A 25108-nucleotide genomic window follows, 5' to 3' on the forward strand; every position below is an offset into this window, starting at 1 on the left:
GCATTGGTCAATTTTTAAGGCTGATCCATGCTCTGGTTCTTGGGCTACATTTCCTCTCTTCCATCCTGCTATTCTAAGACTGTATCTAAGCTTGATCTCACTATTTGATGAATGGCTTGACTAGTGTCACTATTTCCTAGAAAACTGACTAAATCATTTCTGTTCCTTCTAGTAGCTAACAGAAGCATCTTATATCTTTTTTTTTCTTTAAGTTCTTGAGTTAAGACTATTCCCTAAGTCATCTAGAGAAAAATGATGACTTTTAGGCCTTGAGTTCAGTTGATGATCAAATCTTTTGTGATATGGGTTAAGAGTTTATTCCACTTTCCCAACTTTTATTTGATGGCTCTTTAATTCAGTTTGTCCCACTCATAAGGAGTGTTCTTCTATAATCTCAGTACTGTAATTTGTCATGTAAGTGTAACTTACGTATGGAATAAACTTAAATAAGCTTTGAATTTAAATTGAGTTACCTGGATTGAAAATTTTAAGCTTCTGTTTATTAAGTATATGAACTTGGACAAATTACCTAACATCTTTGATCTTTAGTGTTCCATCTGTAAAAATGAGATAATGCCCACTAGTGTCAAAGAATTTTTGTTGTTTTTGTTGTTCAGTCACTAGGTCATTTTCAACTCTTTTCGACCCCATCGACTACAGCTCACCAGGCTTCCCTGTCCTTCACTATCTCCCAGAGTTTGCTCAGATTCATGTCCTTTGAGTCGGTGATACTATCTAGCCATCTCATGTTCTGTTGCCTCCTTCTCCTTTACCTTCAATCTTTCCCAGTATCAGGGTCTTTTCCAGTTAGTCGGCTCTTTGAATCAGGTGGCCAAAGTATTGGAGCTTCAACTTCAGCAGCAGTCCTTCTAGTGAATAATCAGGGTTGCTTTCCTTTGGGATTGACTGCTCTGACCTCCTTGCAGTCCAAGTGATGCTCAAGGGTCTTCTCCAGCACTACAATTCAAAGACATCACTTTTTTAACTCTCAGCCTTCTTTATGGTCCAGCTCTCACATCCATACATGACTACTGGAAAGACTATAGCATTGACAATACGGAACTTTGCAACTTTGTTGGCAAAGTGATGTCTTTGCTTTCCAATATGCTGTCAAGATTTGTCATAGCTTTTCTTCCAAGGAGCAAGCATCTTTTAATTTCATGGCTGCAGTCACCATCCGCAGTGACTCTGGAGCCCAAGATAATAAAATCTGTCACTGCTTCCACATTTTCCTCTTCTGTTTGCCATGAAGTGATGGGACCGGATGCCATGATCTTAGTTTTTTGAATGTTGAGTTTTAAGCCAGCTTTTTCACTCTACTTTCTCACTTTCATAAAGAGGCTCTTTAGTTCCTCTTCCCTTTCTGCCATTAGAGTGGTATCATCTGCATATCTGAGTTTATTGATGTTTCTCCTGGCAGTCTTGATTCCAGCTTGTGATTCATCCAGCCAGGCACTTTGTATAGTTCTTCTATGTATTCTTGCCACCTCTTTTTAATCTATTCTGTTCTGTTAGGTCCTTGCCATTTTTGTCCTTTGTTTTACACATCTTTGTGTGAAATGTTCACTTGGTATCTCCCATTTTCTTGAAGATATATTTAGTCTTGCCCATTCTATTGTCTTCCTCTACTCCTTTACACTGTTTAGTTAAGAAGACATTTTTACCTCTCCTTGCTATGCTCGAGCTCTACATTCAGCTGTGTATATCTTTCCCTTTCTCCCTTGCTTTTTGCTTCTCTTCTTTCCTCAGCTATGTGTAAAGCTTCCTCAGATACCACTTTATTTTCTTGCATTTCTTTTTCTTTGAGATGGTTTTGGTTACCGCCTCCTATACAGTACTACAAACTGTAGTTCTCAGGCACTCAGTCTGTTGGATCTAATCCTTTGAATCTATTCATCACTTCCACTGTGTAATCATAATGGATTTGATTTAGGTCACACCTGAATGGCCTAGTGATTTTCCCTACTTTCTTCAATTTAAGCCTGAATTTTGCAATAAGGAGCTGATGATCTGAGCCACAGTCAGCTCCAGGCCTTGTTTTTGCTGACTATATAGAGCTTTTCCATCTTAGGCTGCAAAGAATAATTTCAGTCTGATTTCAGTATTGACCATTTGGTGAAGTCCATGTGTAGAGTTGTCTCTTGTGTTGTTGGAAGAGGATGTTTGCTATGACTAGCATGTTATCTTAACAAAACTCTGTTAGCCTTTGCCCTGCTTCGTTTTGTACTCCAAGGCTGAACCTGCCTGTTAATTCAGGTATCTCTTGACTTCCTACATTTGCATTCCTATCCTCTTTGATGAAAAGGACATCTCTTTTTTGTTTTAGTTATAGAAGGTCTTATAGGTCTTCATAGAACCATTCAACTGCTGCTTCTTCAGCATCAGTGGTTGGAGCACAGACCTGGATTATTGTGATTTTGAATGATTTGCCTTGGAAATGAACTGAGATCATTCTGTTGTTTTTGAAACTGCACCCAAGTACTGCATTTCAGATGCTTATGTTGACTATGAGGGGTACTGTATTTCTTCTGAGGAATTCTTGCCCACAGTATAAAGATAATGGTCATCTGAATTAAATTCATCCATTCCCATCCATATTAGTTCACTGATTCCTAAGATATTGGTGTTCACTCTTCGCATCTCCTGCTTGACCACATCCAATTTGCCTTGATTCATGGACCTAACATTCCTGGTTCCTATGCAATATTGTTCTTTGTAGCATTGGACTTTACTTTCACCACCAGACACATTCACAACTGTGCATCATTTCTACTTTGGCCTTGCCTCTTCATTCTTTCTGGAAATATTAGTAATTTCCCTCTGCTCTTCCCCAGTAGCTCACTGGACACCTTCTGACCTGGGAGGCTCATCTTCCAGTATGATATCTTTTTGCCTTATCACACTGTTTGTGGGGTTCCTGTGGCAAGAATATTGGAGTGGTTTGCCATTCTCTGGTGGCTCAGTTGGTAGAGAATCTCCCTGCAGTGTGGGAGACCCAGGTTTGATCCCTGGGTGGAGAAGACTCCTTGGAGAGGGAAACGGCAATCCACTCCAGTATTCTTGACCGGAAAATCCGATGGACAGAGTGGCCTGGTGAGCTACAGTCCATGGGGTCCAAAAGAGTCAGACACGACTTAGTGACTAAACCACCACTTGTCATTCCCTTCTCCAGTTGACCACATTGAACCATGAACTCTGTACCATGCCTCTTGGGTGGCCCTGCACAGCATGGCTCATTGCTTCATTGAGTTACACAAGCCCCTTTGCCATGGCAAAACTGTGATTCATGAAGAGGAAAGAATTATTATGGGGCTCCAATAAAAGGACAGGATGTATAAAATCTTAAATTGAAAAATGCTATAAAGGTCTAACATGTTATTATTAGTTATAAGTTCTCACATTGTGTTTTTATCTACCAAATTCTACTTTAATCCATATTTTAATCAATAATTTCTCTTAGGAAGGCATTCATTCACAGCTGCTTAATGCAAATTATGTCAATGTATTGCCCTACATGGGAATGTTTATATTTTAAGTCTTATCATTTTAACTATAAAATAATAACTAGTTATCTTTTAATAAACTTATACATCACATAATTTGTTGTGAAATGATAATAGTCACTAATTAATCCTAGTTTTCTGAGGTTTAAAGTTTTTGTAGAAATTTCTGAAAATATAGGAAAGTATTAAAAGTTAAAATCATCCAGAGTCATCATTCTAAGAACTGATGTTTACATTTTTGTACATCACTTCAATATTTTTTTCAGTGCATACTTTTGTAAAATTTTTATCACATTGTATTTATTGCTTTGCTATCTATTCTTTGAAATATGATAAGATATTAGGAGCATTTTAAAATGCTATTAAATATTTTTTCTAACATGAGTTTTGCAGGGCTCCATGAGTACTATCTCATGGTTGTAATTGATTTAACTAAACACCTACAATTAGATAATTATATTTTTTCAACTTTTTAAAATAGTTACTATCTGTTAAAATATTCCTAGATAAATTTTAAATTCATTGTGTATCATCCTCATAACTATGCTAGAGAAGTATATATTTTCATCTCTTTTATGGAAGAAAAAGTGGAAGCTTTCCAGCATCATCATTTAGGGTTCAGTGAGTGAAAAAGCTGAGATGGAACCGTCAGTTTTCCTGTGTGCTTCTCCTTGTGCCTCACTGATTGGTCTCCAATTTAATGAAATGCAGACAACAACAAATGTGTGGGTGGGTGAGTGGAAAGAGAAGAAATTGCAAAGAGAGAGATGTTATCTCTATAGCCCTCACAGAAAGCAGGAGTGTGGTGTGTGGTTAGTGGAGTTGGAGGTGAGCCCTAAGGGTTTCAGCCTTTATTAGCACCAGGACTGAAGCATTAAAAATATGCCCTTACTAAATGCAAACTGTTAAAATATGGTACTAATAAACACAGATAATCTGATTATTATATAAATGAGCCAATTAAAAACGGTCATTATTGATACCTAATTTGTATTTTCAATCATTCTTAGCATTCATTATTATGTACTCAGGCTCTAGCTAGATATTGAAAATATGAAAAAGTGTAAATTTTGATGTTGAGTTTTTGTCATTAAGCTGAGTTTTTATACTTAGGTTGACTTCTTATTAAAAAATAATAGCATTATATTTAGAATTTTCTTTAAATTGATTTTGAAATCATTTAACTTAGAAGTGTGTACATTTAACAATTTTAAACATTTAAATTTTAAACAATTTTAAACATTTAAACATTTAAATTTAAGCTATTTAACAATTTTAAAACATTGTAGCTGTTGTGACGCTGGATATAAAATAAAACAATTTCATTAAAGAATGTATAGGACACATAAAATATATTCACTGATTTGTGTATATTCTGTCTCTAGCCGATTTCAACAGTGTCAGGAATAATTTTGATACTGAAAAAACACAGAGCTGACTGTGTCTTCTAGAGCTCAGTAGCTGCAAATAATCTAGCATCTTCCTCTGAAACATTTGAACTTATGCAAAAGTACATAGTAATACAGTTTTGAGACAGAGATGAGTGTATGCTAGTAGTAATAGGTAGTACTAGTAGGTAACATTTTCTCCTTATAGCTCTGCCTCAATCACTCTTGGCCTTCCCAGGTGGTGCTAGTGGTAAAGAACCTGCCTGGCAATGCAGGAGACATAAGAGATGGGTTCAATCCCTGGGCTGGAAAGATCCCCTGGAGAAGGTCATGGCACCCACTCCAATATTCTTGCCTGAAGAATCCCCTGGACAGAGGAGCCTGATGGGCTATAGTCCATAGGGTCGCACAGAGTCAGACACGACTGAAGCAACTTAGCATGCACACAGTCACTCTTGTGCCAAATTGACCTGGGAAATGTATTATATTGAGGTAGATAATCATGTTCATGATGGTTTAAATTAAATGGACTTAAGGAACTGGCCCAGAGGAGTCTCTGAATGCCTTGTAATCTCAAGAAATCAAGGCCCTTTTAGGATCTCATCATTCAGTGTTTTTGGCTTTTACTAACAGCACATGTATTATTCTCCTGTCATTGTGAGGACCACGTGAGCAAACAAAAGAATGTTTTCAATTATCAGACTCCGGTTTTCTTGGTGATTTTGTCTTTCCCCTTACCATAGTCAAGGACCAGATATCTTTCAGCCAGTTGGGGGTATGTTTGACTAACTGTTTGGAAATGTTATTATAGCATGATGAATAAGGAATGGAAGGAAAGGAACCATGCTGCTTGTACATTTTAAGTTTAAATGATGGGCTTACAAAGCCAGAATAATGAGTGTCTATTGGCCAGAATGCAAGTAATCTAATTATCACTGGCACTTTTGAGCACTGAATGTTACTTCAAATTTATAACTATTTAATCAAGAAATTTTTTAAAATATCTCAAACACTAATGTTTGTGAACACATTTGTTAAAAAAAAGCTGTACCTTGTAGCAGTGTTGAAATACGTTTTGGGAAATGTTTTAGCTCGCAAAACAACTCATTTAATGTGTCTCCATTTATTCCTAGAGTTGTCCAGTTTGCAAAGATAAAAGGTGAATAGTAGTTGCTGGGGACTGGGAGGAGAGGGGAGTGAGAAGTTATAGTGTATTTTATAAGATGGGTACAGAGTTTCAGCTGGAGAAGATGGAAAAGTTCTGAAGGTAGATGGTCGCAGTGGTTGTACAACAGTATGGATGTACTTTGTGCTGTAGAACTGTACACTTAAGAGACAGTTAGGGAGGTAAATTTTATGTTATGTATTATGTACCACAGTAATAAAATGTTTACAACTGACGTATATTTTTATTCACTAGGGCAAAATTATTAGAAAGTGAAGCAGTGAATGAGAATCTTCGAAAAAACTTGACAAGAGCCACGTCAAGATCACCATATTTCAGCGGATCATCAGTTTTCTCCCCTACTATAGTATCCTCAGATAAAGAGACCATTGAAATTATAGACCTAGCTAAGAAAGATTTAGAGAAGCTGAAAAGAAAAGAAAAGAAGAAGAAAAAAAGGTAGTGTTATAAAATCACTTCTATATGAATCTATTCTTCTCACTTTTAAGGATATTTTAATTTGCAGTTGCAATGAGTATATATAACCTCATATTAAAAAATGAAATGTCATTTAACATAGATTATAATTATATACTTTTAAAGATTTATCTCTTTCTTATATGCAAAAAATTAATTTAATTACAATAATACAGTAGTGAATTTTATTTAGACTATGGCAAGGTAAAATTACTATTAGAAATTATTTTATTATTTCTTCAAATAGCTGCCTTTGCATTCCATTCATCTTTTCTGCAAAGCTTGTTCTATCATTACTCAATATTTTCATTTTTTTCCATTTTCTAATGCAGTTAAATAGTCTCATTGATATATTCTGCTTCCTGTCTAGATTAGTTCAACTAAAGGCTAAATTAATTCATCAGGCTGTCATTTAATGTCATTTGGTCTCTTTAGTAATTTCAGCAGAACTTCTGATTTGACTATGTCAAAGTTATTTATGTTATTTCAGACTTTCTGTCTCTTCCAACAAGGAGTTACTCAGCTTTTCACCACTGTTCTAAGCTTCCTTTTCCTTGCATCCTGCTAGTATCTCCCTCTGAAATCAACTGGATGCAAAGAAGAGGAGAAAAATTAAAATATAACCACTTGTAATGTGCGAGTGGCTAAGACCTCGTAAATTGTGTACATGTTTATATATTGATTCTATGGTGCAGTCAAATTACTTATATAGAATATATTTTAAACATGCTGGTCAAATTAATTTTAAGCATTTTTGGCTAGATATTCCAAAGGGGAATAGGATATCTTATTTGTTAAATAGCTTGTTAGGGAAGTGCACTTTGTAGAATTATTATTGACATTTAATCTAGTGAAGCTTTGCTCTGTTTATTTAGACATTTATTTTGGCAACCAGGCATATCTTCCTTGAATAGTCTGTTACTAAAGTTGTTAGAGGTTCAAACTCTCAGAATTAATTCTGCTGTGTGTCCTTGAGTTAAGAAGGGATTATTAGAATAATTAAAACCAGGAATTGCACATCTATGGTCTTAGGAGCATTGTAATTGCGATTGCATCCTTGTGATACTAATGTCTTAATATGTATTGCTCATGAGTGGTTGATTATGGCAGCATTAGAAATATATAATGATTAGTTTTTATGTAGGGCACTTAAAACTGTAATAGTGTTCACAGAATTATCAAAACTGGTGTGACTCAGCATACTGTGGAAATGAAAATGAGACCTTTGCATATAACTTATCATTTATTTGTAAAATTCAGCTGTGTAGTTGCTCAAAATGTGAAATGGTATGACTTGTTTTTAAAGGTATAGGTAGTTTGGGTTCATGAATAGTAAGCAAAGATATATTTCTCAAGGTCATGAGTTGATTCTGCTCTTTGCTTTTGAGGTAAATTTAGAGATGTTACCATAGTCACCTGTTGGGTATGAATAATAAATAATAGGGATCCCATTAGAAACCTAGGCTCTTTTGACATTTTTATAGTGATCATAGGTACCATAAATTAATACCTGTGTTGCAGGTTATTTTTGTAACAATGAAAAGTTGTAAGCTTTTTGATTGATAAAAATTACTATTTTAGTCAGTTTGATAAAACATTTACTTTATCACCAATAATTTTTAGCTGTATGTGTATGTAATATAAATTCTTATTTTAAAAATGTTAGTAAGCTCTCATTTTAGCTAAAGGGTCTTTTGTTACAGTTGAAACAAAAATAATAAACAAAGAGGTCCAGAAATGTTTAGAATGATAGCAACTTGACTGAAGTTAGTGATTAGTCTCTGTAGGAACTCTTTGGTGGCAGTAGGTCCTGTTTAGATGTATTGATTCTGGTTGAGTTGTCTTACGTGTTGCATATTTATTTATTTATCAAATAGAGCATTGTAAGTTTGGTTCTACCTCAACTTTGCATATACAGTGAGTTCAATTTAAAATTGTTTGCAACTTGGACTAATTTTTCTCTAGAAATTGTTATAAATGTATAATGTCCAGATTTCCTAACTCACACACATAAAATAATATTTATTCATTTTATAGTATAATACGAGCAATTCAAAAGGGAATAGGAAAAGGAAAGTAGTAGAGGGAAAAAATGAATTTCTGCCTTAGTCAGTCTCTCTTATTCCTACTTACTGACCTCCTGTGTCCCAGTGGTGCCTTGATTCATTCCTCCCTTATGAGGTCAGTTCTCATGTAATTCTTCCCTAGCCCAAAGCACTCCCAATTTCAAAATCATCTACTTCTCTCATCTCCTTAAATTCAAAGCTGGAAACAAAGCCATCTGACTAAAGGAACTCATGCCAGTGGAAATGACTTATAACTAATAAGATTCCTCTAAGGAGATTTGTAATTTTGAAAGAGAAAGCATTAATCCAACTATTGAAAATGTGGGCAGCAATCTCATGAGGAAAAAAAAAATTAAATGGTGTAGGGAAGATTTTTTTTTTTTACACCCCTTTTTGGCTGAGAGTTTCCAAAACCTATCTGGAGTTTGGCCTTTGGGTTCAGTTTTGCTCAGCTGTCCCAGTTCTCATAGCCGCTTTTGTTTCTCCCACTGAATCTGCAAATTTTTTAGAAGCTCCATGTCTTTTAATTTACTTTGTTTTGTGTTGTTAACATTTGGTTGTAGTTACTACAGGGCCTCTGACACTGTAAGTGTTGGTTGGGAGAATGGTAACTATACCATTTTTAAGTCAGAAGCTATGTTTGTTTTCAAGGAGTATGCTCTAAATCATATTTTATGTGAACGTTTCACCCTCTTCTGCATCAGTTTTTATCTAAACTACAACCAATTGTTAATATGTGTGGTTTAAAGGTTGGCTCTTCTGCCTTTCTGTGCTTATTTTCTGTTGAACTGTAAAATAATCCAAGTGTAGATAGTAAGCAGGTAAACAAGAACAATTGAATAGACAACATTGTCTATTTTTATTTTTATTTATACAAATGTTAGAATGGTTAGCAAGATTTGTCACATGCCCCCTACCCCATTTAACTTTGGAAGAAGCATAATAATGGAACTAAATGAAATAAAGATTGTACTCCTTTAAATTATGGAGAATTATCAGATTATTCATTTATATCTCTACCCCTCTACTATCTTTTGGCACTATTGATTGCAGTTTTTTTTAAAAAAGCAATCGGGAAGACATCTAAAGTTTACCTGTTTATTAGCTCACATCATCCATATGTTTTAATATAGCTCTCTTGTGTAAGGTAAACAAAATTTCATGTTGAAAATAGAAAATTAGGGCTGTTTGCCAGGGAACCATATTCTTCGAGCCATTATAGCTCACTATAATCAGTATAAGCCTAAATTAGACTTTTTTTTTTTTGCTTTTTTTGTGTATATGGATAAATAAAATTTGCCTTTCACACAGTAATCCCCATCTTTTGGATATCTAGCTTTAAATGATTAGCATTATATCAATAAAAAATTCACTCATTCATCAGACTGCATTATATTTGTATTTAGTGGTGTCAGGTTGAAACTCTAGAAACTCTAGAGATTTCTTAAGCAATTACTTTTCTTTCCTTTTTTTAGCCATTATACTGGACATTTTGATCCCTGATGAATATCACTCTGCAAATTTTTTTCTCAGAAAGATTGCTAGTCTCTTCTTGCAGTAGCAGTTTATAAGTTGATTATGAAAACAATCACAGACCTGCGAATTAAAATCACATTACAAAATTAAAATGAGAAATGCCTTGATGAAATGATGCATTACTAAGACTCCATCTCTTTATTTAAAAATATTGATGATTCTGAAAAGTATTTTTGGAATTGCAGGCAGAAGTGTACTATATAAAGATTGCTATATGCTTAATCAGAGCCTAGCACATCTATCTCTATCTTTTTTGTCTACATGGGAGATAATGGGTATTCAGTACATTCCATTGAGTAAAGATTCCCAATTCTGTGTACTGAATATTCTTTAAACTTCAAACTTTTAAATACATACTTATAGTTTTTCTCATAGTTTTCTGGTTAAAAAATAATCTTACTAATGAAAAGTACTACATTTCCCATTTTATTGCTGCCTTTGCCTTAGATATAACCTTTTGATAGTCTAGTAATTAGTACAGTAATATTAATTTCAGTTAATAAAATTATAATTTTCCACTGATATCATAACAACCATATTCATTTGACCATAATACCATTTCATATACAATTCTGAAATAGAGTTTTTAGTGATGTTCATGTGTAGTATATTAAAATATAAAATAAGTTTAAAAATTAGTATCCTAGTATACAGTATTAATGGTATTTTCATATTATGGTATAAAGGCATTACTTTTTGAAGCTCTTTAAATGATGCCATAAAAAAGTCTTTTGTAAAGGTTTAAAAGGAAGACATATCATTGAAAGTGAGCTTTTTTTTTTTCTGGAAGCTGAGAAAATTGATCCATTTCAGGTTAAGGAAAGCAATGGCATCCAAATGCTCGTACTATTTATCAGCTTCATAAATTGAGAATGTACATTTTATTGCTGAGTAATTCCAACTGATAGTCTTTATACTCTTCTTAGATATAATGCTGCTTGTTTTTCTACTTACTTTTTATTTATACAAAATGTATTGCCTTTTTACTGTGTATTGTCCTTTGATGATATCTTTTAAAATTTATTTTAAAATCTTCAAGCTCATGTATCATTTTTACCTTCTTATCACTTTCGCTTTTTACTGTCTGGTTTGTCCTTCATTGGCTTGGTCTTCCAATACTGTGCCTCGTGATTTTGAAGGCTACAGAAACTTGAGGAAAGCAATCGAGAAGAAAGAAGGTTGGAATATTTCCCAGGTTTTTTATTAAAATGTCATTTAAATACTTAGTTGCCATTCACAAGGATATGTGTTGTAGAATTATAGATTATTTCAGACTATATTACCTTGGTGTTCCTAAAAATAACGATGATCTTTTAAAATTAACAAAAACACTGAAAATATAAAAACTACTTTTTGAGAAAAAAAACCCATACCAGTTATATGAATCAAAATTCAGGTAATTTCATGTGAATTTAGTATAGACTATTATAATTTTGATGGTTAAAAATGACCCATGAACCCCACCATTAGACTTTTAGAACATATCTTTTGGAAACTTGTGAATAGGCAGAGGGTTATTAATTTGGTGGGAACTGACATTTGCAGCACATGCTAAGTTATGGGTGGACTCTTTCTCTTCACTTCCTTATTTAATGTATCTTTGTTGGGAAAACAACATTAAAATGGCAACAAGGCAAAAGGAAACTGTGGCCTTGCTACAGATAAGATTTATAAGGCATATTTAAGGTTGAATAAGAAAAACAAGTTTTGCTGTTTAAATGTATCTAAAGTGAACATCAAAAGCAGGATCTTTTCTTTTTTTTTCCGTTTGATATTTGAGCAAAATTTAGAAGCACACTTCTGAACTCGCAATATAATAAAAATTTGCAGTTTACTCATTCAGTACTATGATTATTTAACCATGTGGCAAGTACTATTTTACTTATTAGAAATTCTCTCTGTTGATTTTACTAAACATCTCCTGATTACATAATCAAAATGATTAACATAAACTGATTTCAAAATAATATTAAATATTTTAGAAGCACCACTTTATAAATTTTCTTACTTAAAATAAGCCTTTTGAGAACTTTTGTTTTGCAACAATTAGTTAAACTAATCTCTTGATTTAAGTAGCTGAAACCATAAAATTATATTTTCTTTAAGTTATTTAATAATCTACATTCCACAATTATATTCTACATATTGTATTCTAGTGAAAGTCACTCAGTCGTGTCCAACTCTTTGCGATCTCATGGCCTATACAGTCCATGGAATTCTCCAGGCCAGAATACAGGCGTGGCTAGCCTTTCCTTTCTCCAGGGGATCTTCCCAACCCAGGAATCAAACTCATCTCTCCTTCATTGCAGGCAGATTCTTTACCAGCTGAGCCACAAGGGAAACTTGTATTCTAAAGTTTCTATAACTTATTCTATATTTAGAATATAATTAGTATAATTAGTATAATTAGTATATTCTATAATTAGAATATAATTCTATCTGTAAGTCATCTTAGGACTCACATAATCAGTTTATGTTTAGGATATTATGTTTGTCATTGGGATTAAATTAGGGCAATAAAATGTGAAACGTTTTCTATTTTGAAAGGTCAAAATAAAATATATAGTTAAAGAAGTATAATAGAAACATTTTCCCACCTTCAAGTAGTTAAGTCCTTTAAATGTACTTAATGAACATGGTTTGCTTCTAATATTTATATGATCCCTAATGGATAACAAAAGCAGAATTATTTGGTGTTTTAGGACAAGGCTTCTTAGACATGAATGTGCATGTAGATAACCTGGGGAGTTTGATAAAATGAAGATTCTGACTCAGTAGGACTGAGGTGGAGCCTGAGATTCTACATATCTTACAAGCTCCTGGATGATGCTGATGCTTCTCTCTCTGTGAACCGAACTTTGAGGCAATGTTCTAGAATACTGGCCTTGGAGTCATGACACCTGGTTTTAAGTCCCCTTGAGTTGATAAACTTCCCCAGGGCAAAGTTTCTTTTTTTCATCGTCAACAGAGATGTTGACGTTGGTTGTCAAGATGTCAAAGGTTTTAAGTCATTTGATCACTAGTCTTCCAGCTCAAAGATTCTGATTCTATGTAAGGTGCAAATGTACATATTTTTCATTGCTGCTTAGACAGTTATTTTAGATATAAAATTTCCCCAGTTTATTGAGAAAAGTGTGAATATTTGCTGTATAATAATCATTAAGTATCAAATTGTACTTTAAAAGGTGAAGCTTTAAGTGATATAGGGTATACTAATAACGTAAACTTACTGCTGATTTTTCTGCATCAGAATTGGCACAAACAGCTTATAATGTGTGAAGTAATTTCATATATAAGTGAAACTAACATTTGTTGAGCTGGACTCTGGTGACTTGGAGGAAGTAGGAGGGTGTGTTAAGTCAAGTATCTAGAACAAGGTGGTTGTATGGCTATAAACCTGAATAAAAGGGAATTTGTGCTGGAACCTGAAGTAATGAAGGAACTGATAATAACAAAAATTGTATGTTGCAACAGTTGCAGGTGAGGAAAGGAAACTGCATAGAAGTGGGAGTAAGAAATATCTCCATACACATGCTCTTTTCCTAGCTCTAAGCCTTCGGTCTATCTCAAGTATAGCACTGCTTGAGTACATGGTGCTGGCCTTTGAGTCGGATGACTGGGTGAAGGGGAATTTCCATCTTGAAATGCATGATGATGGAAAATCAACATCCTAAATGATGTATGATAGGCATTCAAGTATGTTCAGCATTTTTCTCTAACAAGTGATTTAACGAGCTCATGGAACCTTGTTGCAGTTTACTTGATTCCTCTCCAGTTAATTGATATTCTTGCTAGTAGTTTCTACTCACTCTAGAGATGTGCTGTATTCCACGCATCTTTATGCATCTTTCAATCTGTACAATTTTACTCCAACATAATTAGTATGTAAGACTCAGGCAGAGGTGCCAAACAGATGCTCATGCACAGTCATAGAGATTAATATAGTTAATAAATCCTTCATGTGCATGTATTATGCACATACCATGGGTACTGGACATGTAATGCTGAGCCAAACAGACATGATCCCTACCCTCACGAGACTTAAACAGTCTAGTTGGGAAATAGAAATTAAAGAAATAACTACCTAAATAAACATAAATTAAGAATTATGAAAATTTTGAAAATTAAGAATTTTCAAAGGAAAAGTATTTATATTCATATTGTTCTGAGTTCAAAAATGTCTCTGAGAATTGGGACCTAGAGTTAAACATTAGAGATTAATAATAATAGCAGGGCCTACATAAGATTATTTTTTTAGCCTAGAAGCTAAAAATAAGTCCATATATTAGGGCAGTTATTTAATGTAGCAGTATATCTGAAAGAAATGATAGCTGTTATAAGGGTATTTTGATAAAAATTTTTAACTCTTTCTAAGGAAATTTTATTTTGAAACTATTGCTTTATTCAAGTATTCTTTTATTCTTAATGATTTAAAAAGTTTACTAAAGCACAAGAAGAAAATGTTCACATGTAGATTCATTTGAAATTCATTTTCTTAATATTATCTAGCTTGATAAAAATACATGAGTCTGATAAAAATATATGAATAGACAGAAGTATAACTTCTGTGCATAATTGATCATGGTTGCTAAACCAAGAAAGGTCAGAGTGATTTAACTATTTAAAATTTTTTCTTGCTGGGAGTCTTCTTTTTCTCATGGCCACTAGGGCTGAAGTAGTTTAGCTATAACATTATTTGACATCAGTATGCAGTTAGAGCTGTTGTACTGATACCTGAAAAGGAGACTTTTGTTTGGTTGGTGAATCTTGTAGCAGATCCTGGAATTTCCTACTCACTCAGTGGTCAGGCTGAACTTCAGACAGTTTTGATGTGTGGAGATCCATTCCTGTGAGAACATTATGAAAAATAGCCCTGTGCTACAGGGTTGACCTAGAAGAAAAGAGCCAGTGCTATTACCAGGGGAAATCTGAACACAATGACAGATGCACCCAGTGGAGACAAACCTACCATGGGCAGATTTATCCTTAAATGTATTAGGACATCAATAAAAATGAAGTTTCTATATATTTGTATTAAGATGAGAAAGAATTTATATATTTAGATGAGAAAACAAAACTATTTTTAATTTCCACTGAAATTAGTTTGCCTGCATTCTAGCTTATTGAATGTTACTGTGAGTAGTTCTTAGCTCTCTTATCAGGTGTCATGCTCCAGGGTATAATCTATTCCTCAGTGTTTCTAGAAAATAAGATTTTCTCCAATTATATAAATTCACTACACTGTGAGTTGAATGGCGGTTTCTATTTTCCTCTGAAGCATCAGACATGATAACTTTGCTCTTTGTTAAATGATGAACTCTTCTCATTTGTTTTCAGAAATAATTGATGGTTTTTAAAAATCTGCAAGGAGAAAGGTGAACAATTTTCCTCTTTAATATTATACACTTTTTTTCTTTTTTTTGAAGTGTGGCTGCTAAAGAGGATAATATAGACACTGACCAAGAGAAGAAAGAAGAAAAGAATATTTCAGAAAAAGAAAACATTGAATTAGAAGTTGTAAGTATGAAAGAATGAACCTGGAATTTTGAGTCCCTGGATTAGATTATTCTTGGTTGCTGATAACTATGCTAACTTATATGTAGAAAAGAGAATCAGTTACCATGCATCCATTTTAAACTGTTTCCTTGAGGACTTCTTTTCTTCAAAAATGTGAGCTATGAAATATGAGCAACTTATAGTCTTGTGCATTGTGAAAACATTTTCTATGGGATGATAGAGTACTAAGAGATAAAGTACTCTTTAAGACAAAGTTATTATAAAATAACCTTAAAATTGTATATTGATTTAACAAGAAGTGAAATTTTTATGCTCTTATACTTTATAATCACACAGTCTCTCTTTTTTGTATTTATTCAGTGAGACTTTATTGCAAATTTTAATATGTGAAGTATCATAATAGAGGCAGGGAAAAATTAAATCATATTGCTAGGCACACTCCATAACATTGAGGAAAAAAGAAAAATTCTAACTGATTTTGATTTTTTTGTTCTTTATTTTATTTTTTTTACTGAAATGTGGCTGCTTTACAATGTTGTTAATTTCTGCTGTACAGCAGAGGGAGTTATTTATATGTATCCATATATCCACTCTTTTTTAGATCTCTTTCCCATTTAGGTCACCATAGATCATTGAGTAGACTTCTATTTGGTATACAGTAGGTTCTCATTAGTTATCTGTTTTATACATAGTAGTATATGTATGTCTCTCCCTATCTTTCAAATCATCCCACCTCTCTTCACCTCCTTGGTAACTGTACATTTGTTCTCTTCATCTGTGATTCTATTTCTGCTTTACAAATAAATTCATCTGTATCATTTTTATAAATTCCATATACATGTACTAATATACTATATTTTTTCTTTCTGACTTACTTCACTCCGTATGACAATCTCTAGATCCACCCATATCTCTGCAAATGGTACTATTTTGTTCTTTTTTATGACTAATATTCCATTGTATATATGTACCACATTTTTTTAATCCATTCCTCTGCCAATGGACATTTAGATTGTTTCCATGTCCTGGCTATTAGGTATAGTGCTACAATGAACAGGGAGCGTGAATCTTTTTGAATTATGGTTTTCTCCAGATATATGCTTAGGAGTGGAATTGCTGGGTCATATGATAGCTCTATTGTTAGTTTTCTAAGGAACCTCCATACTGCATCTCCATAGTGGCTGTACCAATTTACATTCCTACCAATAGCATAAGAGAGTTCCCTTTCCTCCACACCTTCTCCAGCATTATTGTTTGTAGATTTTTTTCATGATGGCCACTCTGACCAGTGTGAGATTTTGCATTTCTCTGATAATTAGTGATGTTGAGCATTTTTTCATGTGTTTGTTGACCTTCTGTAGGTCTTCTTTGGTGAAATTTCTATTTAGGCCTTCCATTCATTTTTGATTGGATTGTTTGTTTTTTGATATTAATATTTAGCTTCATGAGCTCTTTGTGTATTTTGGAGATTAATCTTTTGTCAATTGCTTAATTTGCAAATATTTTCTCCCATTCTGAGGGCTGTCTTTTTGTCTATGGTTTCCTTTGCTGTGCAAAAGTTTTTAAGTTTAGTTAGGTTTCATTTGTTTATTTTTGTTTTTATTTTCATTAGTCTAGGCGGTTGATTGAAAAAGATCTTGCTGTGATTTATGTCAGAGTGTTTTGCCTATATTTTCCTCTAAGTGTTTTATAGTATCTGGCCTTGCATTTAGGTTTTTAATCCACTTTGAATTTATATTTGTGTATAGTGACAGAGAGTGTTCTAATTTCATTCTTTTACATGCAGCAGTTAAGTTTTCCCAGCACCATTTATTGAAGAAACTATCTTTTCCCCACTGTATATTCTTGCCTCCTTTGTCATAGATTAAATGGCTGTAGGTGTGTGGGTTTATTTCTGAACTTCCTATCCTGTTCCATTGATCTATATGTCTGTTTCTATGCCAGTACCATACTATTTTGATGTCTGTAGCTGTGTAGTATAGTCTGAAGTCAGGGAGCCTGATTCTTCCAGCTCTGTTCTTTTTTTTTTTTTCCAGCTCTGTTCTTTCTCAAGATTACTTTGGGTATTCGAGGTCTTGTGTTTCCATACAAATTATAAAATTTTTTGTTCTAATTCTGTTGCATAGTCTCTCTTAATGAGGTAATCAGTTTACTTTGCCAATATTGTGCTATTAATGGACACACATCACATTTTAGGAAGAAAGTCAAGAAGTGAGTGATCATGAAGATGAGGAAGAGGAAGAGGAGGAGGAAGAAGATGACATTGAAGGGGGTGAAAGCTCTGATGAATCAGATTCTGAATCAGATGAAAAAGGTATTTGTCATTTGGTGCAAGGACAAACATTTATTTTGAGAAATTGTTTAAACCATGACAGAAAATTCTTAGCACTCTCCATCTCATCTTTGTGTGCCCTTCAAGACTCATGTTCATCTCTTATTGTAGTTAGTCATTATGTGACTTCCATTTTTATTTGGTAGCAGTGGTATTTCTTGTCCTTGACCAATGTGAACACTCTTTATCTTATTGCAACTTTTTTAGTTTTTGGTATATTCAGGATATTTTCCTTACAGCTGTCAAGTGAATACTTGAATGTAGAGATGATTTTCATGCTTTGATTATAGCCTATCCAGTATTTTTATTTTTTTCTTTTATACTAGCCAATTATCAAGCAGACTTAGCAAACATTACTTGTGAAATTGCAATCAAGCAAAAGCTGATTGATGAACTAGAAAATAGCCAGAAAAGACTGCAGACGCTGAAAAAACAGTATGAAGAGAAGCTAATGATGCTACAACATAAAATTCGGGACACACAGCTTGAAAGAGACCAAGTACTTCAAAACTTAGGTAAGAATTATATTTAATTCAAATTAAAGTTGAGACTAAATTGTCACATTGGATTTTTATCTTCTCTTCCTTTACAGGAAGAAAATTATATTAGAAGTCACATTAAATGGTAATTTATCTTATTATGTTAAATATTATTGTTCATTTTTTTTTTTTCATGTTGGTATCTGTCTAGGCTATTTTTTTTTCCCAAAGTTGTGGCTAATTGTTTTAATGCCTTGATTTATGCTGGGAACTTTTTTTAAATTAGAAAGATAAAAATTCAATAGCTATTAAATAAGAATCAATATTAAAAGAGAGAGTAATTAAAAGATACCCTGGCCTCCTGAGGTTTGTATTTGGGAGGTAGTTCTTCTCTAAGGTCATGAATTATAAATCTGTAAAATCAACATCTGTATCTCACAAAAACAAATACAAATATTGTTTGATCATTTAGGCTCAGTGGAATCTTATTCAGAAGAAAAGGCAAAAAAAGTTAGGTCAGAATATGAAAAGAAACTACAAGCCATGAATAAAGAACTGCAGAGACTTCAGGCAGCTCAGAAAGAGCATGCAAGGTTGCTTAAAAATCAGTCCCAATATGAAAAACAATTGAAGAAATTACAGCAGGATGTGATGGAAATGAAGAAAACTAAGGTATTGATTATATTTTCGTTAATGTTTGATGGTAATACTTGTGTCATTTGGGACCAAAAAAATTACTGTGGTTCTTTCTGTATTCCATATTCTTTCTGTAACTTAGAAATGATGCACTTTCTTTTGGCAGTTAGTAGTTGTTTCCTATAGTCATCCATTATCAGAGTCTTTGAAATGGCTGAAAATCGTGTGGTCAATAGGGCTTCTCTGACTTTAATGGATATTTATCTTTATTTTCTTAAAACTCTTACACAGATTAGCAAAAATAAAAATATTTCAAACATGCAAAAATGGAGTGATAATAACAATGAACAATATATATAGTGTCTAGTTTAAAGTATTAAATATTATAGATATGTACAAAACCTCCTATATATCCTTTCCTGATCATAGTCTCCTTTCCCTTAGAGGTAACAACTATCTTGAATTTGGTGGTTATCGTTCCCATGCATAAAAAACTGCAAGTTTTCTTCCCTTGACCAAAGAGAGTATGTGAATTCTTATCTGCTATTGTTTTTTATTTAGAATAGATTATTCTTAACATTTTGCCATGAAAATCAATATAGTTTCCTTAAAATAGGAAGTGTGGAAGTGATTGAAAAAGTAGTTCGGTTATTATGTTGTATAGTTGCTGATGACAGCAAAAATAGCTAAAATAAGTGCTTACTATGTGCCAGGCACTGTTACAGGCACAGTGTGGGTATAAACTCATTGAATTCTCAAAGGAATCCAATCCCATAGAAATATTACCTCCATTTTATACATTAGAAAACCAAAGCCTGGAGTGGTTAAGTAACTAGTTCAAGGTCACACAGCTACTGATAATAAGTTAAATACCAAAAAATTATTCCAGTAATAAACACCTGGACATTGAATATAAAAAGCTTAGAACAGTAAGTAATTTGATAGAAGTATTAATATGTTAAAAAGGGCTTCCTTGGTAGCTCAGACGGTAAAGTGTCTACCTGCAATGTGGGAGACCTGGGTTTGATCCCTGGGTCGGGAAGATCCCCTGGAGAAGGAAATGGCAACCTACTCCAGTACTCTTGCCTGAAAAATTCCATGGATGGAGGCGCCTAGTAGGCTACAGTCCATGGGATCCCAAAGAGTCGAACACGACTGAGCAACTTCACTGGTTCACTGGATTAATATGTTAGCTGCTGCTGCTGCTAAGTCGCTTCAGTCGTGTCCGACTCTGTGCGACCACATAGACAGCAGCCCACCAGGCTCCGCCGTCCCTGGGATTCTCCAGGCAAGAACACTGGAGTGGGTTGCCATTTCCTTCTCCAATGCAGGAAAGTGAAAAGTGAAAGTGAAGTCGCTCAGTCATGTCCGACTCTTCACGACCCCATGGACTGCAGCCTACCAGGCTCCTCCGTCCATGGGATTTTCCAGGCAAGAGTACTGGAGTCGGTTGCCATTGCCTTCTCCGTAACATGTTGGAAGTGTATTCAAAATATAAATACATTAATCTTACAAAAATAAGAACTGACCATTTAACATGTTGCAAAACTCCACATTTTTTCTTGTTCAGTATTCAGAATCCTAAGAGTATACTTCCATATGTATGATTTATTTAATGAATATTCTAAAAGGATAATCACAGTAGATATATTTACCTAATATTTTAGGTTCGCTTAATGAAACAAATGAAAGAAGAACAAGAAAAAGCCCGATTGACAGAATCTAGAAGAAACAGAGAGATTGCTCAACTGAAAAAGGATCAACGTAAAAGAGATGTGAGTGGACTCAGTTATGTAAAAATACTGTAGGTCAATAATATTTTTCAATAAATGGAAGACATTTTTGATAACCTTATTAAAAAGAGGCACAATAAAGCATTTTTATATATGGCATTTATGATAGTATGTAGATTATAGTAATTCAATATAAAAGTTTATGAAAAACAGTATAATATTACTATAAGTTTTATTGGAGGCTTATTTCCTAGATGGTCAGATCGAAGAAAATGGCAAATCATAACTGGTTATTTCTAGGGAGACCAAGGAAGTAATTGCAGTAAAATGGTGATTTTCAAGGTGGTTCCAAAGACAGAGATTCTTATGAATGTACCTTAACTAATAACCAGACTTCACTAGAAGAGACTTTACTAAGGGCTATACAAATTTTTGTATTCTTTGACCCAAGAATTATGTTTCCATGAACTCAGACTAAGCAAATAATTTAAATTAAGAAAAACTACATTATAGTATGTTAAAATCTTCACTTTAGGTTATTTGTAATAATGAAAAATATAAAACCAACTAAGATGTGTGACGGTAGGGGTAACAGTTAAATAAATTATAATTCATTACATTTAATGGGTATTTTATTCATCTGTTAAAAATTAGGATTTGGAAACTGCATAGTAAAATGAAAAATGACTATGATTTAACATTAAGTGTAAAGTAACATTTTATATATGCATGCTTATTTACAATGACAGAAAAATTTGAAAGATGTATATCAATATGATAAATGTGGTTGTATTAAGATTATAGGTTATAGTTGATTGGATTTTTTTCTTTCCAAATTTTTGACAATATAGTTATTTATGACTATTTTTTTTTTAAATGGAGCCATCACCTTCTTTACCGCAATATCAATTAGGTTCCAGCCTTTGCTCCATTTTTCTCACCCAACCTTTTCTAAATTCTCCCTGAAAAAAACATGAATATACAGGATATTTTAGAAAATAAAAATGTTTTGTGAGCTCAAGATGAAATTAGGGAGCTAGAGAATGACTAATGAGGTAGAAAAATAGATATGTTAGTCAGATGACTCCCATATTTATAACTATATGTATTTATTAATTTTCCCGAGATATTAATGTATTTTAATAATCAATCTATTTTATCATTTTTAATACCTGGTGATTTTAGATCTTGTTTATGTCAGTACATTGTTACTGAAATCAGGTAGAAGCACACTCTAGCATATGGTCTGTTCTTCCTGCTTTTTAAAAAATTGATAAAACTCATATGCCATAAAATTCAGTTTTAAACTATACAATTCAAGTATTTAGTATGTTCACAAATTTGTACAACAATCACCATTCCATAACATTTTCATCACTCCGAAAAGAAACCCCAGACCCATTAGCAATTACTCCCATTCCTCTCTCTCCCTGGCTCCTGACAGCAACTAATCTACTTCCTGCCTATGTATTTGCCTATTCTAGACATTTTATATACGTGGAGTCATACAATAAGTAGCCTTTTGTGTCTGGCTTCTTTCATTTAGTATGATATTTTGAAGGTTTATCCATGTTATAGCATATATCAGTAGTACTTTTTCTTTTAATGACAATATGTATAGAGCACATTTTGCTAATCCATTCTTCAGTTGGTGGACATTTTGGTTGTTTTGAGTTTTAGGCTATTTATTTCATTTTTAAGGAAATTTTTGGATGATAGGCATGATTTCCTTACAGTGTATGCTACCTACTTCTTTATTACTAAGTTGTACACAACGATTAAACAACAACAGCATATGATGTATAAAGAGATCAATATTGAACAATTAATTCCCAGGACTGAACTTTTGAATTTTATCCACACATATGTCTCTCTTCTGGCTAATCACATAAAAAGCTACCATTTCAGACTTTTTCCTCCCTTTAATTTGTTGCTTTGTGTGCATATTCAACTCCCGTCTAAAATGTTTCTTGTAATATTCAATTTGAACCCTTAGAGAACCAAATATGTGGTGTACGTCATACAAAAATTATGAATGAGCTTGAGGTTTGGTTTTTAATATGAAGAAATTAAATTTAGTAACAAGCTTAAAACTATAGGTTAATTTTAGTTTTGGATAGTTCGTTAATTTAAAAAGATTTATTAGCTTTTCTTCCATTTTTATTATTGTATAGGCAAGATGTGGCAGTGATAAGGCAGAGTCCTTTTCTCAACGAATTTCTATCTGATAAGATAAGAATATGTATAAACTTGAGATGAATCATCTGTTTGAATTTGGGATGCACAACATAGGGAATTATTTGTTATACCACAGAGTTAAAGGCCTAGAAGAGATGTTTGTGATCAAGTCCAACTCCAAAGCTTTGCCCATGATCACAGAGTTAAATAAATGACAGAACCAGAACATGTTTTATTTTTAGTCCAAAATTATTTCCTAAATTATATCCCTATAAAATGGCTTAAAGTAATTAATAATTTTCTTTATCATATAGACTACCTAGAAGCAAACTGGTAGCCAGTTAATTTTATTGACCAACATAGTATTTCCAAAGTTATTATCAAGTGCTAATACGATTAATATATGTTCTCTCTATATTTAAACCAGAGTTTATAATTATTGTATACCTTGTAAGGTGCCTCTATTGAAAATATTCTAAGCTGTGTTTCTTCCTGTTCATGCCTCAGCCAGCAACCAAAACAAAAAGGAGATATTTGTGAAGTGTTTAGGAAGATACTTGCATATAGTAAGCCCTTTATTGCTGCTGTGTTGTGTTTAGTCACTCAGTTGTGTGTCCGACTCTTTGTGACCTCATGGACTGTAGCCCACCAGGCTCCTCTGTCCATGGGATTCTCCAGGCAAAAATACTGGAGTGTGTTGCCATGCCCTTTTCCGGGGATCTTCCTGACCCAAGGATAGAACTTGTGTCTCTTTATGTCTCCTGCAGTGGGAGGTGGGTTCTTTAACTCCAATGCCACCTGTGAAGTCCATAGTAATGGATGCAAGGTGATTATTAGCTCAGTGCTGCTGAGAATTCTTAACAGTTCCCAGTGAAATGGGACAGCGATAATGAAGAAGTAAGAAGTATTTTATCTTTCAGTTTACTATTTTAACGTATTCAATATTATTTTATAGCATCAACTTAGACTTCTCGAAGCCCAAAAAAGAAACCAAGAAGTGATTCTTCGTCGCAAAACGGAAGAGGCAAGTTGACCATTTGGAGGAAACATTCTGGCTTTGAAATAAATGATGTATTTCTATAGACTAAGAGAATGAGTCAGTCTCCATTGCTATTTCAGGTTACAGCTCTTCGTCGGCAAGTAAGGCCCATGTCAGATAGAGTGGCTGGGAAAGTCACTCGGAAGTTTAGCTCATCTGATACTCCTGTTCAGGACACGGGTCTCAGTGCAGCTGCTGTAGAAACAGAGGCATTCAGAGCTGGAGCCCAGCAAAAAATGAGAGTTCCTGTGGCAAGAGTCCAGGCCTTATCAACACCCACAGCAAATGGAACCAGGTAAGCATGTTCTTCTGTTCCTACTGATGTAGTCTTTACATTACTGAATGTTGGACTTAAATGAAAAACAGCTCATCATTTGGTGTCACATAATCAATCAAGCACATAAGTAACTATGTTTGTATGTTTTTATATGATTATAGAAAAAAATATCAAAGGAAAGGATTGACTGGCCGAGTGTTTACTTCTAAAACAGCTCGCATGAAGTGGCAGCTTCTTGAACGCAGGGTCACAGATATCATCATGCAGAAAATGACTATTTCCAATATGGAGGCTGATATGGATAGGCTGCTCAAGGTGTGAAAAGTAGAAAGTAGATGTGCTCTCTCTTAGCTGTTAATTTTTGTTTTCTACATTTGTTTGCTGGGTAAATTGAATACTTGCCAAGCTGTGTTTTTTGGGGGTGGTGGTGATTGCATTGTGTATGAATAGATGAACATCAGTTTTTTTTAATTGTAGTAAGAACAGATGCCATGAGATCTACCCTCTTAATACATTTTAAAATATATAGCACAGTGTTGTCAACTATACGCACAGTGTTGTAAAGAATTCTATAACTTACTCATCTTATATAACTGAAACTTCATATCCACTGAACAGCAACTCCCCACTTCCTCTTCCTCCAAATCGCTGGTAACCACCGTTCTATTTACTGCTTCTATGAGTTTGACTACTTTAGATGCTTCCCAGAAGTGGGATCCGGGAGTATTTCCCCTTCTGTAACTCACTTGTTTCATTTGGCATAATGTTCTCAAGATCCAAGA

At 33.8% G+C, this 25108-nt stretch overlaps 1 protein-coding gene across 5 annotated transcripts in view; it reads left to right on the forward strand.

The window, feature by feature from the left end:
- The window catches only part of KIF21A (kinesin family member 21A), a 171892-nt gene that overhangs the window by 110695 nt on the left and 36089 nt on the right, over nucleotides 1-25108 (forward strand). For 4 of the 5 annotated variants that reach the window (XM_081483372.1, XM_081483371.1, XM_081483370.1 and 1 more), the window contains exons 11-19: nucleotides 6312-6515; nucleotides 15562-15652; nucleotides 17849-17966; nucleotides 18311-18499; nucleotides 18936-19135; nucleotides 20767-20874; nucleotides 23966-24034; nucleotides 24130-24344; nucleotides 24488-24641. In XM_081483372.1, the coding sequence (XP_081339498.1) occupies nucleotides 6312-6515; nucleotides 15562-15652; nucleotides 17849-17966; nucleotides 18311-18499; nucleotides 18936-19135; nucleotides 20767-20874; nucleotides 23966-24034; nucleotides 24130-24344; nucleotides 24488-24641 (1348 nt within the window). Of the gene's footprint in view, nucleotides 1-6311; nucleotides 6516-11274; nucleotides 11314-15561; nucleotides 15653-17848; nucleotides 17967-18310; nucleotides 18500-18935; nucleotides 19136-20766; nucleotides 20875-23965; nucleotides 24035-24129; nucleotides 24345-24487; nucleotides 24642-25108 lie in introns of all 5 variants that reach the window. The other variant, XM_081483369.1, reaches the window with a different exon arrangement.

Source organism: Giraffa tippelskirchi, chromosome 4 (genome assembly GCF_054371585.1).
Source record: "Giraffa tippelskirchi isolate mGirTip1 chromosome 4, T2T-mGirTip1v1.2.pri, whole genome shotgun sequence".
Classification (NCBI taxonomy): domain Eukaryota; kingdom Metazoa; phylum Chordata; class Mammalia; order Artiodactyla; family Giraffidae; genus Giraffa; species Giraffa tippelskirchi.